This window comes from Lactuca sativa, chromosome 9 (assembly GCF_002870075.4).
Source record: "Lactuca sativa cultivar Salinas chromosome 9, Lsat_Salinas_v11, whole genome shotgun sequence".
NCBI lineage: Eukaryota > Viridiplantae > Streptophyta > Magnoliopsida > Asterales > Asteraceae > Lactuca > Lactuca sativa.
In genome coordinates this window covers 26,271,233-26,291,529 of record NC_056631.2, presented here as the reverse complement: position 1 = coordinate 26,291,529, position 20,297 = coordinate 26,271,233, and the positions used below count along the sequence as shown (strand labels likewise).

The following is a 20,297-nucleotide window of genomic DNA, read 5'->3' as shown; positions in this document are numbered from 1 at the left end:
GGATATGGGCGGCAGTCTCTAAGGCATACCCCCAAAAAGAGATAGGTAGTGAAGCACGACTCATCATACAGCGAACCATATCCAATAAGGTTCGATTACGACTTTCTGCCACACCATTCAACTGTGGTGTCCTAGGAGGCGTCAATTGCGAAACTATTCCACACTCCTTGAGATAATCGTGGAATTCAAGACTTAGGTACTCTCCTCCTCGATCGGATCGAAGCATCTTGATTTTCCTGCCCAATTGATTCTCCACTTCATTCTTGAACTCTTTGAACTTTTCAAAGGTTTCTGACTTTTGCTTGATTAAATAGATATACCCATATCTACTATAATCATCGGTAAAAGTCACGTAGAAGCGGTTCCCATCCTTCGTGGTTGATCTAAACGGTCCACATACATCGGTATGTATTAGGTCCAATAGACCCTCACCCCTTTCACACATACTTGTGAAGGGTGACTTAATCATTTTTCCAAGTAAACAAGACTCGCATGTGTCATCTTCCCTAAGGTCGAATGATTCCAACACTCCATCCTTTTGGAGTTGGGCTATGTGTTTCTTGTTGACATGTCCAAGACGACAATGCCACAAGGATGCTTTATCCATACTAGTGGAATAATCTATATTCAAAACATCATTTCCTAAGTTATCAACAATCATAAGAGTTTCATAAATTCCATTACATGGTATAGCTTCAGAGTAAAAGACACCATTTAGATAAGCCAAAATAGAACCATTCTTATTATTAAAAGAAAATCTAAATCCTTCTCTATATAAACCATGAAATGAAATGATGTTTCTAGCCATTTCTGGCGAATAGCAACAATTGTTTAAATCTAAAACCAAATTATTCCTAAGCACTAAAGAATACATTCCAATCTTGGTCACAGGCGACGATCTTCTGTTCCCCATGATTAGATTGATCCTTCCTTGCTCCACATCCCTACTTCTTCTTAGTCCCTGCACATTAGAACAAATGTGATAACCACAACCGGTATCAAGAACCCAAGAAATAGCATGATTAGAATCGTTAGATTTAATTGTGTATATACCTGCGAAAGATGGCTTGATCTTTCCTTCTTTGATTGCTTGCAGGTACTCTGGGCAACTTCTCTTCCAATGTCCTATCTTGTGGCAGTGGTGGCACTCTGCCTCCTTCGAGTTAGGACAGGGCTTAGCGGGATCAACTTTGGTCCCACTAGAAGAGGCACCATCTCGGGCTTTGACCTTGCGATAGTTCTTCGATGAAGCCTTCCTCTTCTTTCCCTTTCCTTGACCAATATCCAAGACAGGAGCAGTAGGCGGATTGGGAGTAGGTGCAACAGACTTGTCCTTGAAGTTGCTCTCAGCGACCCTCAAGAGACCTTGGAGTTTGCTTAGGGTGACCTCTTCTTTGTTCATGTGGTAGGTCATCCTAAATTGGTTGTACATCAGAGGCAAAGAGTGAAGCACCATGTCGAACGCCAAATCTTCCCCAAAGTCAACCTTTAACTTGCGAAAGCGGTCGACATACCTTTGCATCTTTTGCAGGTGCACGGTAAGAGATTCTCCATGACCCATCTTAGCGGAAATCATGTTGGTGAAAATCTCATAACGCTCTTGTCTCGCGTTCTGGTGGTATCTCTCCAATAAGTCTTGGTGCATCTCGTACGGGTACATGTCCTCGTAGGACTTTTGGAATTCGGAGTTCATGGTGGCAATCATGATGCAATGTACCTTCGTTGCATCTCGCTCATGAGTCTCAAAAGCGGTGATTTCAGCCGGAGTAGTGATTTCAGGGTTGATCTTCTCGAGCTTCTCATCGAGGACATACTCCTTATCCTCATAGCGAGCAATGGTGCGAATGTATCTTATCCATTCGCTAAAGTTCGTTCCATCGAAGGTGACCTTTTGGCAAAGGCTCATCAACATGAAAGAACTAGCAACAACGTTGTTTGCATTCGACATCTACAAAAGGAAAAGGACAAAGATAGATTAGAATAAGAATCCCTAATTATCACCCAATAAGAAAAATTAGGGCTAGGATCCAACATTAACATTTACATACTAGAAAAGGGATGCCGTAATCTAACATGCAAATAAATTGAAGGTAAGTGAATGACGATTCACTAATTCTCCATCAAAAACTTAAACTATTAGTCCTAAGTGTATTGAGAATTCCTAGGTTCGGATGAGATTCATTGAAACTATTCAATGGCATGTTTAAATCTCGATATGCCCCTCTTGTTTGTGACTGGGATACCGAGGATCACAAAGCGGGTGTGAATTACCATGCAAATTCACATGGTGCCTTCATTGTAACGATCACCTATTCGATGTGCCGGTAAACCACACACGCTCCATCGAACTATGATAAACAATGAATCACCCTTTGCCACCTTTGCTTAGAACCAATTAGTGTGCCGGTAAACCACACACGCTCCACTAACTTCTTAGCAAGGGTGCAAAGTGTAATTTCATGGGATTGCATCAATTCACTTTTCCTAAAGTAACTAAGATTGGGAAATTTTAAAAAAATGTGTAGTTACTTTGTATTACTTATTATACTTTTAATGAGAGGATGAGGTTGCCCTATCCTACCCGTTCGGCTAACGACCCTCCACCAATCAAGCAAGCGGTGGGTGTGAGTGTACACCCATTAAGCGCCATTTTATAGGCCGCAACCTTATACCCACCTTATAGATCAGCTTTGTGAATGAGGCCTACTAACGGTAAGACTAGCATTTAGTTATACATATATATATATATATATATATATATATATATATATATATATATATATATATATATATATATATATATATATATATATATATATATATATTATTCTAGTAATATCATATTAGTATAGGGTTGTATTTTAAACCTTTTAAAATCTAGGGTTTGAAATTTAAGTTGTCTAAATTAAAACTTTTAATCACAAATATAAATTTCAAAACTTGAGGGCAAGTTTTAAACATTTAAAACATGGAGGATCAAATAACAAATAATTCCAATTAACAATTAATGTCCTAATTATCTATACTTGATTTTATTCAAGATTTCTTTGAAAGATAATTACCAAAATAATTAAAATAATTAATTAATTATCATATAAGGAAATTAAATATTTTATTAGTTGATAAATACCTTTAACTAGATCAAGATAATAGTCATATATATCAAAAAATCGGATTTAGATTGATCTATTATGATTAAGGTAAGTTTCCATAAGATAATTATTAAAAAATCCCGAATTTGGCCATTCCTGACGCCTAGACTCGCCGAGTGCACAAAGGGACTCGCCGAGTCCATGACTCAGAAACCAAAAAATCGAATTTTTCAGGTTTGTTTAAGTTAATCAATCAACAATTTAAAGAAAACCAAGCTAGGCTCTGATACCACTGATGGGTTTTAGCAATAAGAACTTTCCTATGTGCGCAAGCAAAACCCTAATGCTTGGATCTAGGCTTTCTAATTAAACATGCTTTGAATCCAAGACTTCTAATGGCTAATTAGGTTAAATAACAACATTGAAACAGATCTAGAACCATACCTTTGAATTCCTTGTTGATCTTGTAGTCTTGGAGCTTCTAGAGTCACAAATGTCACTCCTCTAATGGCTTACAAACACCAATAGCAAGGAAGATGATTTAGGGGAGAGGAGAGGGGAGGAAATCGGCCAGGGTTCTCTTACTTTAGGTGAGGTGCCGATTTCCCTTAGCCATGGGGTCTATTTATACTTGTAGACTCCTTAAGGGTTACAGTCTAAACCCTAATTGGATAATCTTCTCTTAAGGCTATCCAAATCCTTTCCTTAGATAAGTCATGGACGATTTTGAAGCTATCCTAGCTTCTAGAATCCGTCCACTATATATCTATAAGGATTTATAGTCTAAAGCTTAACTATCAAACAATTGACAGTTTATACCCCTTTATTTAATTAATCTCTTTAAGTCACCAAATTAATTCCAATTAATTCTATGACTTATATTAATCAAATAGCAATATATTATTCTTTATATTATTCTCATAATATATTAATAATATTTACTCTCTCTTAATAAATCATCCTATCAAGTTGCTATGGTGAAGGCAACCAAAAAGGACCATGCACAACTGGGTCAAATACTTGCCTAATATAGTTGCAGCCTTAGACACTATTCCAACACTATACTTGTTATTTAGTTATGATATTGGATTAAGACCTTGAAAACAAGCTTTTCCCAAGAACATGAGGTGTTTACGGCCAAGAGCATCTCCCTTGGCCGTAAACCCTAATTAGTGGTGCATATGGACCATAGCTTCTTCCTAAGGCTTGGATAAGAGACTAGAACCCTTCCTTGTGGTTTGTAAGACCTTAAAACAACCCCATTGACACTTTTCATCATGAGTTTACAACCATAAACTCATTGGCCGAAAGCACCTTTGGCTGTGAACACTTGGCCGTGAACTCTAAGTGTGACCGTAAACCCACCTTATACACAATCCCTTGTGATTTTTACCTTTCCATTCAAGGGTACCCTAGTCCCTAAGGTATTTCCCTTACTTGATTAGTTGTATAAGCACTAATTATATATATATATATATATATATATATATATATATATATATATATATATATATATATATATATATATATATATGTGTGTGTGTGTGTGTGTGTGTGTGTGTGTGTGTGTCATTATATACTAAATAGGATCCGTGTGTGCTCAAGACGTAACCTGACACTTAGCATCCTATACCACTCTTTCATCCGAACCACTCACTACAGGTGAGTTCATACCCCTTAATCTATCTTTTAAATGATTTTAAGTGCTTTTATGGGGGGGGGGGGGGGAATACAAGTTGAAACATTGTAGTTATTATATCAATCACATGTGATTAATAACTAGAACAAACAGATAGATTTCTTATGTTTTTAAAACTGTGTTATCAAACATCAATTTCAAAACATCTTTATCAAATTATTTTCATACTAAAACTATTTATTCAAACTCCTTTTTAAACTTATAAATATTTTCAAAATCATATCTATATAGATATAGTTATATAAGTAAGGTTGAAAGGACTTATGACTGATAACTCGCTTCATTTCCTGTTCCTTGTTTGGTTGTGGACTTATAGTATTTGGTTGTTTGTCCGAGTGTCGTTTGAACCTCGGTTATATATTATGTATATATATAGATATTAAAGCTTTTATTTCAGCTCAATACACACGCAGTCATTCAAACAACATTACTAGTAAACTATAATAGGTATAGTTTAAGGGATTACTACCCACTATTTCTAGTTCAATGAAACATATAAGAGTTAGTCCATTTATGAATCAATACAAACTTACTATTATGAGAAACAGAAAGAACTTACTATGATGAGAAAACTAAGAGAACATACACTATATTATACAAGAGAACATACTATACACTAGTACAGAGAGAACATTTAATACACTATAACATACTATATAAACACTAGAATACGATAACTAGAATGTGAAATACTACTTCATGATACAACAATACATTGTTGTATCACATTGTAACCAGAGTCTCCTGGAGGGAGAGCATGCATCGTGTGTATAGATCTATACGGGACAAACACTCCCACACCTTGACTGCTAGCTACAGTCCCGACCGGTAAGGCCAAGGGGTGACAAAATGTCACCTCACTATTTTATGACGCTAGAAGGTCGTCAGGTATTCAGCCGTCAATTAGTATGGTTACAAACTAATTCACATCTAAATCTTTAATTAACCAATTAGAAATTAAAGGCAATAAGACTCACCAAGGAGTATGGTACACTTATTACGACCTTGAGTCTTCATTTTTATCATTTCCTAGTTAGTAGCGTCACTGCTGAGATATAACATTCTATTTTCCTAGTAGAAGATAGCAATGAATGGGAGAAAACATACTTTTTACACAAAAACAAAGTACTAGTATATTTTTCCTACTATTACAAGTACATATACAAACATTACATTTTTATACAAAAACAAGCATGTAAAACAGTCGGGCCTCGGGTAGAAGGCTACTTTATTTATAAGCAGGAAACGTAGGATTTTCTGGGAAAACTTTAAAAACTTTTCAAGGTTTTAATACAAACATTTTGAGGTTTTTAATTACTAAATGACACAAAATACTTATGAACTCACCAACATTTTATGCTGATACTCTCTTTCAAAATAACTTGTATTCTCAGGGAACCAGTAAGACAGGTACACCCATGCATCTTTTGAAGGACGGAGTGGATCCAAGACTCGTCTTTATTTTGATTGTACATTTTTGGTGTCATTTAAAGCTTACAAAGGAACACACGTGTGCTTAACTATTTTATTAATGCAATGGATGTTGTTGCTTGTTTTTACTATTATGCTTTGTTATGATATTGTACATGACGTCCTCCACCCCCGAATGTTTCCGCCAATTCAGTTTGGGGGTGTGACAGATTGGTATTAGAGCATTTTTTTTATAGTGAATCGAGTATATCAATCCGTAAAAGATATACAAACTATAAACACAACGGGATTAAAATAATCTGACAAGAGTTTATACTTTTAAATAACAAAATATTTAACTAAGTATACATACATGCATTCATACCAAGGTCAGTATCATACTAGAACAGAACAAAAGTATTACGATTATTGAACAATACAGGTAGGCTTGGGGATGTATGGTCAGTTCTAGGAATGACATAGTCTGATCAACTATGTCAGTTTGAGAAGTGATTAGCATATGCCCAAGAATGTCTGTGGTGTTGCAACAAGTCTAAAAACTTACCAGCACTACTACAACAAAAACATCAGAACAGAACATAAACTTAAAATACTATAGGAGTATTTTGTGTTACCATCATTACTTATTTGAGAATTAAAAAAGTCTTTACCAGCAGGTCAATAGTTGTGGAGTGAATACGCTAAGGTTACATGTGAATAAAGTGTAATAGACTTAGAGTTTGTGATCTTTGCTTTATTTTCATGTTCCTTGTTTGGTTGTGAACTTGGAGTTAGGGTCACCTATTCGAAGGTCTATTCTAATTCTGGTCACATATGACTGGTATGCACTGCGCAAGTATTGAAGTAACTGGTAAGGATCATCCTATAATTATCTTAATTAGTGAGTCTATTAACTATTCTTTTTTCCCTTATTCTCGCATAGATAACATGGCTGGCTTCCATCTCCCTGATGATTCGTACTTCCCTAACCAAGGCAATGGTGGGTGGCTCGATGATGAGCCAAAAGAGAACCATCCAATCCCTTTGGATGATCACCTCGCAGAGGGCTTTTCGGAGGGCTTTGACTCCGAGCCTGAAGTCAATAACCTACCCCCGGTGGCTCCTATTCCAAATCCTAATCCTTGTTCGTCTTTTCAAGGCCCGACGCCTCCATCGGTGGAAAGCTTGGAGACATGGAGTCAAGAGAAGAATCGACCCATGTCATTCAATGGAGACAGAAGCTTTTACGACCTGAGCGAAGGAGGCTCAGCAGACAGGGTCTTACCAATCCTGGTCCGCAGAGTTTCCCGAAATGAAATACAGGGCAAGACAGCTCTCCATCGAATCACGAAAGTTGATGCCAATGCGAGAATGCATATTGCGCACCATCGATCTTGAAAATGCTTTGAAGAGGTCTGCGAGAGACCATGAGTCCCTACAGCAAGAGCTTGTTGCGACTCGAGCTGAAGTCATAGAACTCCGGGTACGCCAGAGAGTTTATGAACGACACCTCCTTGGCATGGAACGTCAGCTGGCAAGCCTAAGGGTTCACCCGAGGGGTACCCACCGCCGGTAGAAGATGCTCTACTCATCCTCTCTTTTGGTTTAAGGAATAACCTTCGTATCTATGATCTATGTAGCACTTTTTCTTGTAAAATATTCCTGTCTTTCCAGTACTGTAACCAAAACTCTTATGCTGTCAAATTTCTCCCTTTGTTGGTATGATGTAAGACCTACTCCAAGGTCGAATTTTCCAAACTCTATGTAACTCCATACCAACTATAATGACATAAGTAGTTTCCGTTATACGATCATCTCTTTTACATTCTATTTTGACACTGTATTTCTTTTGATAACCCTAAATGAAGTCTTATCTCTATTTTATCTTTTATAGATAAAAGATGTCGCCTCGCAAGCGTCCGATCAGAGGCACGCCTATAAATCAAACTCCACCACCACCACCCCCTCCGCAGTTCGATGCGGCGATGTTCCAGGCTGCTGTGACCGCAACCATGACTCACGTAAATTCTGGTGGTGCCAGTGGAGCTGGAACGGGCACCAACTCTAACCATGGTGAAAGCCAATCACATACACGGAAGTGTACCTATAAAGACTTCATCAGCTGCAAACCAGTGTTCTTCAACGGAACCGGAGGAATCATTACGTTGTCCCAACGGATTGAAAGAACAGAAGCAATCTTTGAGATTTGCTTTTGTCCTGAAGGAGGCAAAGTAAAATTTGATGCCTGCACCTTCTCGGAGAGGGCCCTGACATGGTGGAATGGCCACGCCAACTCACTCACACTGGTAGTGGCCAACGCTATGGGCTGGGAGACACTGAAAGACCTAATGACAAAGGAGTACTGCCCGAGGGGTGAGGTGCAGAAACTCGAAGAGGAACTTTGGAGCCTTAAGATGAAGGGCTCCGACATAGTGGCCTATATAGCCAGATTCAGCGATCTGGTGACCCTATGTCCAAACATGGTCCCCACCGAAAGCCGAAAAATCGAGAGATACATCTGGGGTTTGGTACCTCCGTATCTAGGGAAAGTTTTAGCATCGAACCCTGCAACCTTTGATAGTGCCAAGCAATTGGCCCAAAGGCTTATCGATCACGGGGTTCCTCCTCCAACAACAACTACAACTGTTGTCTCAGCACCAACCAAAGCAGTCGACAAAAAGAGAGAGCGTTGGGACCGAAAGAAGGGCAAATCAGCTCAACTCTCTTCCAAGAACCAACAGGTTGTGGTTGTTCGTGCTGCCACAAATCTTGTTGCCCCTGTACTAGCAAAGCCATATGCAGGGAGTCTATCCAAGTGCACTAAGTGAAATTTCCATCACAACGACCCCTGCCGGGAAATGCACTGCACCTACTGCGACCAAAAGGGCCATACTATCCGGTTTTGCAAAGCACCACCCAGACCCATCACTCAGGTCCCTGGTACAGGAGTAAGCCAGGCCTGCTACGGGTGTGGTGAGACAGGGCACTTCAAAAGAAACAATCATAAAGCTGGGAATGCAGGAGGAGCATGAAGACTACTTTCTATTGATCATAATGAAGCCATGGCAGACCCCACGGTGGTCACGAGTACGTTCCTCCTCAATAGCTCATATGCATGCATCCTATTTGATAGTGGGGCAGAAAGGAGCTTCGTGGACCAAAAATTTAAACACTTACTTAATCAAGCACCGCACGCACTAAGAGAAACCTTCATAGTAGAAATGACTAACGGAAAGACAGAGAGTTCTAACGAGATTTACATAGGTTGTACCCTCACGCTAGATAACTATTCATTTCCAGTCGACCTCATACCTGTGTCAATCAAGAGTTTCGATGTCATTGTGGGCATGGACTGGTTGAGTCTCCATCGTGCCGATATTATGTGTTTCGAGAAATTTGTCCGTCTAAATCTATCGAATAACAAAACCTTGTTGATATACGGAGACAAACCCAGTACGAATCTTTGTATCATCTCGTGCATGGAAGCCCAGAAGTACCTGCGAAAGGAATATCGTGCATTCCTTGCCCATATAGTCGATGTGAACCAAGAAACAAAATACCTAAAGAACCTCCCACTAGTGTGCGGCTTCCCCGACGTCTTTCCGGAAGAACTACCAGGGTTACCACCCCAACGTCAAGTTGAATTTAGAATCGACTTAGTTCCAGGAGCTACCCCTGTAGCCAAATCGCCCTATCGTCTAGCACCAACTGAGATGCAAGAACTATCGGCCAACTTAACGAACTGCTCATCAAGGGCTTTATAAGACCAAGCTTCTCACCTTGGGGAGAGTCGATCTTGTTCGTGAAGAAGAAACATGGATCATTCAGTATGTGTATCGATTACAGAGAACTGAACAAACTGACCGTCGAGAATCATTATCCCCTACCTTGTATAGACGATTTATTCAACCAACTGCAAGGGGCGAGCTACTTTTCAAAGATTGATTTGAGATCCGGGTATCACCAATTACGATTGTTAGAAGAGGATGTTCCGAAGACAGCCTTCCGAACTCGTTATGGGCACTACTAGTTTGTAGTGATGCCATTCGGATTAACTAATGCGCCCGTGGTATTCATGGATTTAATGAATAGAGTGTGCAGTCCTTAATCGGATCAGTTCGTCATTGTGTTCATTGATGACATACTTATCTACTCTCAAAGTAAGGAAGAGCATAGTCATCATCTATGTCAAGTCTTAGAAACACTACGGTCAGAGAAACTCTATGCAAAGTTCTCAAAGTGCGAATTTTGGATCCGAAGAGTCGAATTCTTAGGTCACCTGGTTAGTGAAGAGGGAATCCATGTGGACCCTTCCAAAATCAAATCCATTGAGAACTGGTCAACACCGAAGATGCCTACATAAATTCGTCAATTTCTAGGCCTCACTGACTACTATCGCCGATTCATTCAGAACTTCTCACGAATTGCGAAACCCCTTACAACGTTGACCCAGAAGGGTGTGGCCTTTGACTGGGAAGAGAAGCAAGATAAATCATTCCAAACGCTGAAACGAGCCTTATGCATCGCACCGATACTATCCTTCCCCGAAGGGATAGAAGACTTTGTAGTATATTGCGATGCATCTAATCAGGGGCTCGGTTGTGTCCTGATGCAACGAGGTAAGGTCATCGCCTATGCCTCAAGGCAACTGAAGACGCACGAGGTCAACTACACCACACATGATCTTGAGTTAGGAGCAGTTGTGTTTGCTCTAAAGATCTGGAGACATTACCTGTATGGTACGAAAAGCACCATCTTTACAGACCACAAAAGTTTACAACACTCATTCAACCAGAAGGAGCTTAACATGAGACAACGATGGTGGGTCGAGCTACTCAATGACTACGAATGCGAAATTCATTATCACCCGGGTAAAGCCAACGTGGTAGCTGACGCCCTAAGTCGGAAGGAATACTCTGGTCGTAGAGTCAAATCATTGACTATGAATATCCATTCACACTTGTCCACACAAATTAAGGAGGCCCAGCTCGAAGCTTTGAAACCTGAAAATGTGGTGGGTGAATCCCTAAGAGGGATGGATAAGAACTTGGAAGTCAAGGGTGACGGAGCCTTATATCTAATGGACGGAATCTTGACACCGAAGCACGGTGGTTTCAGAGACTTGGTCATGACTGAAGCACACAACACTTAATATTCCGTCCACCCAGGTTCATATAAGATGTATCTGGATCTTAAAAAGTTATACTGGTGGCCTAACATGAAAGCAAAGATTGCTACCTTCGTGAGTAAATGCCTCACTTGCGTAAAGGTTAAGGTCGAATACCAGAAACCTTCAGGTTTACTACAACAACTGGAGATACCGAAATGGAAGTGGGAGCGGATCACCATGGACTTCATAACCAGGTTGCCGAAGACAACAGGTGGCCTCGATACCATTTGGGTGATTGTAGACAGGCTAACCAAGCCCGCACACATCCTACCCATCAAAGAAACTAACAAGATGGAGAAACTAACCGGAACATTCATTAGGGAAATCGTACGACTACATGATGTTCCTATATTTATTATCTCTAGAGATAGTAGATTCACTTCAAGGTTCTGGCAGTCGCTACAAAGTTCCATAGGAACTAGGCTGGACATGAGTACAACCTATCATCCACAGACCGACGGACAAACTGAGAGAACTATACAAACCTTGGAAGATATGTTGTAAGCATGTGTGATCGACTTTAGGAAGTCATGGGATACTATTTTACCCCTTGTTGAGTTTTCCTACAACAATAGTTATCACACGAGCATAAAGGCTGCTCCATTCGAGGCCCTCTATGGCCAGAAGTGCAGATCCCCTTTGTGCTGGGCTAAGGTGGGTGACACACAGTTAGCTAAAGGACGAGTTCCTGACAACACCCTTACAGGTTCGAAGATCATTTGGGAAACAACAGAGAAGATCGTTCAGATTCGTGAACGATTGAAAGCCTCTAGAGACCGACAGAAAAGCCACGCAGACAAACGAAGAAAACCTTTGGAGTTCCAGGTGGGAGACCGCGTTCTTTTGAAAGTCTCACCCTGGAAGGGCTTGATACGCTTCGGTAAGTGTGGAAAGCTAAATCCAAGATACATAGGACCTTTTGATATTCTCTCTAGAATCGGCCCTCTAGCTTACAAACTCAACCTACCCCACGAGCTTAGTAACGTACATTCTACCTTCCACGACACGAACTTGAAAAAGTGCCTATCCGACAAGACTCTTGTAATCCCACTCGATGAGATCAAGATCAATGAGAGTCTCAACTTCGTGGAAGAACCGATAGACATCATGGACCATGAGGTCAAGGGAACGAAGAAAAGCCGTATCCCGATAGTGAAGGTTCGCCGGAATGCCAAGCGAGGACCTGAATTCACTTGGGAGCGCGAGGATCAAATGAAATTGAAATATCCTCTACTTTTTGCTTAGTTATTTGTAACTACTTAATTGCTTAAACTCTAATTTCGGGACGAAATTCCCTCTAACGGGGGGATGATGTAACAACCCGAAATTTCTATCTTGTACGACCATTCAACTCAATCAAAGCCATAATTGTTTCTGCTAACTTTTAGCACTATTTAAGAGTATGTTTGAGCATTCAAAGCCTAGTACATCAAAAGATTAAGTGTTTGGATGTGTCAACTAAAGTAGCAAACCATCAAACAAGCCATAAACCCTCAAATGAGGAGTTTACGGCCAGGACCCATGAGTTTACGGCCGTAAACTCATGGTGGCCGTAAAGTCCAGCCTATAAGTATGAAGCTTGGGCCATTTTCTTCACTTTATCCATTTCCAAGGCTTGGAAACCCGATTTCTCTCCCAAGGATCTTCGGTTTTTGCTTCCAAACTTCAAAATTGTAAGTGATTTCCTTCCTTTGTGACATTATACTTCTCTTAACCATGAATCACCATTGATTTCATCCATGGATTCCATCTTTGAGTCTAGATCTTCAAAGATTCTCAAGAACACTTAGGTGTTTTGGGCCGAAAACACCCTCCTTTGCCTTCAAATCGTAAGTATCTACCTCCTATACTCGTTATTTAGTTAGGATATTGGATTAAGACCTTGAAAACAAGCTTTTCCCAATAACATGAGGTGTTTACGGCAAAAACCGAAACCGTATGATGCTATTTTTCAAGGACCGGTTCCAACATTTGAAGACACGACAAGAACCGGTAGGAACCGGGAACCGGTAGAACCGCTAGGCCGGTTCGGTTCTTGATTTTGGCCGAAGCTGTTTCCCGGGTCGGATCCGGTTCGGGCCGGTTCGGTCCTTTTGCTCGTCCCTAGCCATGAGGGTAACATGTCTCATAAGAACTCTACGATTAAGTGTGCGCTCAGAATACTAATTTGAGGATGGGTGACCCACTGGAAGTTTTCGTGCCGAACGACTAAAAGCGGATAATATTGTAATATATGCAATTAAGGGAATTTACATATTAACATTTAAAAAAAAAAGAAGCAATGTTTCGGATAAAAAACTTTAACTAATATAAATTTTAATTCACAATTTAACCTTTTGCTTTTTATTTATTTTATTTAAGTTTTTTCTTTTCATTTATTTTATTTAATTTTATTAAAATGGTGTCACATGAATAATTTTTCTATTTAAACTCGATAAATCCAGCTTCTTATATTTTATTTTTATTTTTAGAAAATTTAATATGTATAGGACTACTGTGATAGTGTGGTACATAACTCACATAATTTTATATTATATAATGAAGGTTGGAGCACATGCCCACGACCCAATGTCTAAAAAACTATTATAAATAATGGCATTGAAAAATAGGCAATTTTTTCAAATACAACATGCCCTCAACATTTTGGCCTAGGGGCAATATAATAATTTTTTCCTCAATATTATCCAAAGATACAATTAAAGAGTGATTTAACAAACTTTAAATAAAAATGGTAAAGTTGTCGATAGAATATTAAATATGTTATGAATTATAACTTTGTATGTTATATTATTATTATTATTACTTAGAATCAAGAAAAATTTATGTAAACTCACATCCGGCTAGGGATGCCAAAAAAACCCGACCCGACCCGAACTCGAATAAGGTAATTAGGGTCGGGTTTAATAGGGTCAGAACTCTTAATCGGGTTATTCAGGTTAACCCGACTAACCCGAATTATTATTAGGATCGGGTTTAGGGTTAATTTTTTCAAAACAATTTGGGTTTCGGGTCAACCCAAATAACCCGATTAAGAATTTATTACCAAAACTCTTTTTACTGCCTTGAATGATAAGAATTCAAGATCCCATGAAATTTTACAAATAATACATATTTCTTATTTAAACAAACCAGATTGTAAAATTACTATATATAGAGATGTATAAAATAACATAACTTTCCTCTCTTTTTAGTGCAGTAAGGTTGTGCTGTAACAGTTTTATGAATTTTATTCACTGTTTACATTACTAATATGGTAAAAGAAACTCCAAAAATTCATATCGTATACCAACTTTACATTTTAAGTCCCTACATGTGGATTATATATTAAAATGACACAACATAAATTCATCTTACATTTCAACTTCAACCCGACTAACCCGATTAACCCGACCCTACAAACCCGAAACCTGGTTAACCCGAACCCGACTAACCCGTACCTTATTAGGGTCGGGTTTCGGATGAATATTTTTTTTTTTCTAGAAAAACCTGACTAACCCGACCCGTTTAACCCGAAACCCGATCGGGTTAACCCGATTAACGGCCTACATCCGGCTCAAATAAAAGAAAGTTTAGGGTTTGATGTTACGCCTATAAAAATTGATCCATCTCCACCTTAGGGTTCCGGTACAGCGTAGAGCGGAGGAGAAGCCGGCAAATAAGGGGACGATTGCTTCACGTAATAACGGTAATCGTGAAAACCCAATCTTCCGAGTCTACTAATTTCATTACTGTGTGATTTCTGATACTGATCCCGATCCCGATTCGAGGACAATGGTTTTGTTTAGTTATTTTCTAGGGTTTGTTTTCTGTGTTTCTTTTTCATCCTGATATAAGTTTCCATGGTTCATCGACTCTGAAGAAATTAAGTTTATTTATTTTGCATCAAATTTAGGCGTAAAAAAGTTTCAAATTGATCGAAAAATTATAGTTTTTTTCTATTCCTAATTGGAGGAGCTGTCGACTATCGGATAAAATGCCTTTACAAAGTTGTTTCATTTTCATCTTAGTTTGGCTTTGTTTGAAGGGGGACAAGAAAAGTCGAATATTAATGTAAAATTTGTTTTCCCATGGTTTTATGTGGTTGATTCATGGATCTGCTGTATGTTTGGTATTGTTTAACTCTCTTGATTGGTTTTATTCAGCTCATTTTGTACCTTTGACTTTTGTACATGTTTGCTGCTATGATTATGTAGGAACATGAGGATGAACACATTAGTTTTCTTACGTAAAGAATTATGTAATATGTATTTTGTCAGTTTATAACAATTTAAGTATGAATACAAGAGTTTATGTACATGTATACATGCATACCATAAGCATACACATATGTAGTCTGCATCAATAATTAACGATGATTGGCCAATTTTAAGTGGGATCTGGTGAATTAATTATCCATATGTATATCACAAGGCAGTTGAATTGGTTTTGGGCTTTGGTTTTTGAACTCTTATTCAGGCTTCAAACGTCAACCAACCGCAGATGGATGGGGAAAAGAAGACTGGATCAGGTTTGTATGCAATTGCTAGTTTCTGTTGCAAAAGTTTCTTCTAAATATGTTCAATTAGAATTATAGATACACAGAGAACAAGTCACTTAGCACTTATCTGTCCTTCTATGTAAAAGATATAAAAAGAAGAAGTTGATTTACACACCTGTAATGCCTTCTTCTATGGAGAATGGAACAGCCAACACCCTAGATCAGTCATCTAGGTGTGGGGTTTTGACATCTGGCTTTCTCTTTGGAACACTCTTTACAATTTGATCATCAAAATTATTATAATTAAAAGATATCCATAAATCGATTGGAAATCTTGAAAGAATTAAGGTGTAAATCCTTTGGTTGGAAGATCAAGGTTTTATTAGGATGAGTTTGATTAAATTTTATTCCAAGATTAGAATATGATGTTGAAAAAAATAAACCTTTATATTGACTTTAAATTTTTTGATTCAGGGAACGAGCCACAAGACATGGATCAAGATCAAGGACACCATGGCTCCAGGTTTCTAGAAAATTTTATTATTTTTGAATGACATAATTTTTGTTTTATAAAAAAAAGTGTGGGGGAATTGCATATATATATGCTCTTGTTAAGCATTAAAATATCATATTTTTTTGATATTTTTAAATACTTGTATTTTTTAAATTTTTATTAAACAATCTTGATAAATTTGCAATTAAACTTCAAACGGCCGTCTAAAAGTATTAATTTTCTATATTAAGATGTATGCCTATATTTTGCTAGGGTTTTGTGTGGGTGAGAAAATTGTAAAGTTGGTGTAGAATTGAATATGTTATTGAATCAGGGAAAACTTTGATAATTGATTTGGGAAGGAATTGATCTTTTTATTTTGCACTTGATCTTTTACTGCATCATCTACAAGTAAGGTATATTTGTTTATATTTTTCAGTGTAGATGTAGAAAGCGCTTTGGCTTTGTTGGCCAATGATATAAATAAAATTATGAGGTGTATTGGGCCGATGGTAAACAAACTCGAAGATCTGGACAAACGTGTAGAATTAATGGAGACGGGTTTGAAAGAATATCAAGAAGAGCGAGTGGATTTGCATCCTACAAGGGAGAAACCACCTCCTTTCAACCCAGATATACGTTTCCCAACATTCCCTGAGAAGTTTGATTGTGATGTCTTTCGCAAATGGGTAAAGGAAGTAGAATTGTATTTTGAGTATTATCATGTCCCAGGGTATCAACAATTCGAACTTGTAGTTGCCTCATTGCCACAAGAGGGAGAGGTTTTTCAATGGTGGCAAGATATCAAAGAGCTATGCACTAGAACTAGACTCCCTTTATTGATTCCCATTGGGTGGAACGAGATGAAGAGGTTGGTTATGCATAAATTCCTTCGTCCAATGCTTAACAAAACATCCACAGTTTCTTTGTGACGGATTTTGTATTTAATTAGTTTCTTTGTGACGGATTTTGTATTTGGAATTTAAGGAAAGTTATAATCCCTTTTAGTTGTTTGCTTGCAAAAATATTTTAATTCACCAACCTTTTTAGTTATTTATGTTTTCTACAAACTTCTATTATGCGTTTGTACGTTGATGATTAGGTATTTAATTATTTATATGACGATGAAAGAAAATCAATTATTATATATTAAAATAATAATTAATCATCATACACAGCTTCATGTAAATATTATTCCAATGTGAATTTGATTCGTCGTTTAGGCCATGGGATATGGGGGATGTTTTTACGCGTAAAGGGTGACGTGGAGGGGGTATTCACGCGTGAACACTGCCCCCCTCGTGAATGTGACGCGGATTGAGATGGGTCACGGACGATTACGGGAATTTTGATTGGTTATGGAAAATGGAATGCATTCTCATTGGTTGTTCACTAGTGAACACCATTTCCACCATATAGTAAATGAATGGTGAAAATATAGTAAATGAATGGTGAAAAGAGGTTGATGATGTGGCAGTCTTTTAACGCGTGAAACCTCAAAACCATACCTCATGGCCTTATGAAGGGAATGCAGAATCGCTATTTGATTAGCCATTGTTTTGACTCATCTTTATCAAAAAGTAGGTGAATGCCGTTCAGAACCACATATCTAGTTGAAATTTTTGTAAATATACTATTTTTTAAATATAACAATATTTTTTTTAATATAACAATAACGTATAATTCGTATACTAAATTAATATAATATATTAATTGTTTGGATGATTTCTACTCACGACTTACTCATGAATAAAATTAAATATAATATATGGTTTAATGTTATTTATTGTTGTTATTGTTAATTATTTTTTAAAAATTTATTGGCTTAACGTTTTAATTTCTATCATTATAATTACTTAAAACATCAAACATTGCTTTTGGATTTTAAAGGTACCAATATAATCATTTATATAGACTTATATTTAATTATTATTATTGTAAGTTATTTTAAACTACTTATTTGAAAATTTTTAACGATTATAAAAAATATCTGTAGAAATATTTTAGTTAAATTGAGATTATAATTTAGTTTTTGCATTTAGCATTACAACTTATCACTTTTAACTATTCACAAAATATTCGTTGGGTTTTTTTAAGTGGAATTGAAATTTATATTTAAGTTGACACTGTAATGTTATATTTAAATTAATAATTTAAGTAATTTGTCCAAACTATTCAAAAGTTGTAGCTTTAAGCTGATAAGAGTTTACATACAACAACATATTAAATCTAATAAATTAAGTATAATATGTTAAAAGTTAAAGACATAACTGTGACAACCCAAAAATTTTGTTTTGTAAATCCAACCAATCAATTGAGAGTCAGACTCATTTATGCTATCTATTAGCATTGTTTAGGGTCTGTTTGAGTGTTCTAAGCCTAGTGAATTCAAGTTTTGGGTTTAGGGATGTGTTAACTTAAGTTCATCGTGTTGCATTTGAGCCAAAATCTCCTTCAAGAGGAGTGTACGATCGTACACATGAGTGTACGGCCGTACACTCAAGGTCGCCGTGAACTCATGCTCATATATAAGTTATTCCTTCATTTTTCATCACTTCTTCCATTTCCAAGTCAAGAAAATCGGTTCTCTCTCAAGTATCATCAAGAGTTACTCCATTTCTCGTCCAAAACGTAAGTGATTCTTCCTTGTTATCCTTTTTAATCTAATACAACCCGATGATTTCATTCATGAATTCACCACTTTTGTCTAGATCTTCAAGATCATCATCTTTCACCAAGAACACACACTTGTTCTTGAGCTGTGAACTCCTTAAAGACTTCCAAAGTGTGAGTGTTTCCTTTATATTCTAGTTTGACATGTTAAACACTTGATTCATAGCCTTGAAACATCATCAAACTCATGAAAATCATGAGTGTACGGGCGTACGCTCTATCTACAGCCGTACACCCTTGTTTAGTTCTTAATCTTGAGCCTTAAACACTTTCTAGATACTTGTTATCCATTAGAACTCTTGAACCCTTGAATCCCTATGAATCAAGACCCAAAATGCAACATATTGGAGTGTGTACGGCCGAACACACTTCTCTTTGGCCGTAAACACCCTTACACCAATCACATGTGATTATAACACTTCCCAACAAGTGTTTCCTAGTCCGTCAGAGTGTTTCCTTGCATGTTAGTTGTTTTAAACACTAATTACATACTTGTATATGCCATCATATGTTATTTATGACTCATTTGTGTCTCGAGAATTCATTCGTGGAACTTCTCATCCTTACACGAATCTGCAATTAAACCACCCACATAAGGTGAGTTCATACCCCTATAATCAACCTCTTAAAATATTTTAAATACTTTAAGGGGGGAATACAAGTCGAACACAATGATAATTGTGTAAAAGTTATTTGTGATAACCATCACGATTAAAAGATTTATTATGCTTTTATAAGTGATCAAAACCATTTCAGGAACTCTTTTTAAATTATGTTACTTTATTATGTATAAAACACCGTTTTGAAAGTACAATCATAACTCAATAGATAAATGAGTCTTTTATTCAAGTCAGTAACAATTCAAGTAAACATACTAATAAACAATAATAGGTATAGTTTAGGGGTTAAGTACATACTATAACTAGGACAGGGAGGAACATACTATAAAGAGAAACAGGGAGGAACATAAAATATTCTATAACAGAAGAACAAATCATGATTAACACACTTATACAAATTATTCCAAGAAACCTAGGAAGGGAATGTATCATTAACTCATTGTTCTAAACAAAAGATGATAAATAAACGTGGTATAAGGATATATATATATATATATATATATATATATATATATATATATATATATATATATCTATATATATATATATATATATATATATATATATATATATATATATATATATATATATATATATATATATATATGGTGCATCTACAAAATGCCATGATTTATATATATGAGGTACATCTACAAAGTACCG

At 37.2% G+C, this 20,297-nt stretch overlaps 1 protein-coding gene across 1 annotated transcript; it reads left to right on the top strand.

The window, feature by feature from the left end:
* Window positions 1-14,938: 14,938 nt before the first annotated feature.
* On the top strand, window positions 14,939-17,348 carry LOC111902195 (uncharacterized). The gene is made up of 4 exons (XM_023898050.3): window positions 14,939-15,056; window positions 15,827-15,878; window positions 16,323-16,371; window positions 16,781-17,348. The coding sequence occupies exons 2-4, from the start codon at window positions 15,851-15,853 to the stop codon at window positions 17,271-17,273; spliced, it is 570 nt and encodes a 189-aa protein (XP_023753818.1). The 5' UTR covers window positions 14,939-15,056; window positions 15,827-15,850; the 3' UTR covers window positions 17,274-17,348.
* The last annotated feature ends 2,949 nt before the right edge of the window (window positions 17,349-20,297 follow it).

Excerpts from the sequence above, each read along its gene's own strand:
- LOC111902195 (XM_023898050.3), top strand. The coding sequence starts at position 15,851 with ATGGATGGGGAAAAGAAGACTGGATCAG. Across the intron at positions 15,879-16,322 it reads GGAAAAGAAGACTGGATCAG|GGAACGAGCCACAAGACATG; the intron begins GTTTGTATGCAA and ends TTTTTGATTCAG. Across the intron at positions 16,372-16,780 it reads CAAGGACACCATGGCTCCAG|TGTAGATGTAGAAAGCGCTT; the intron begins GTTTCTAGAAAA and ends TATATTTTTCAG.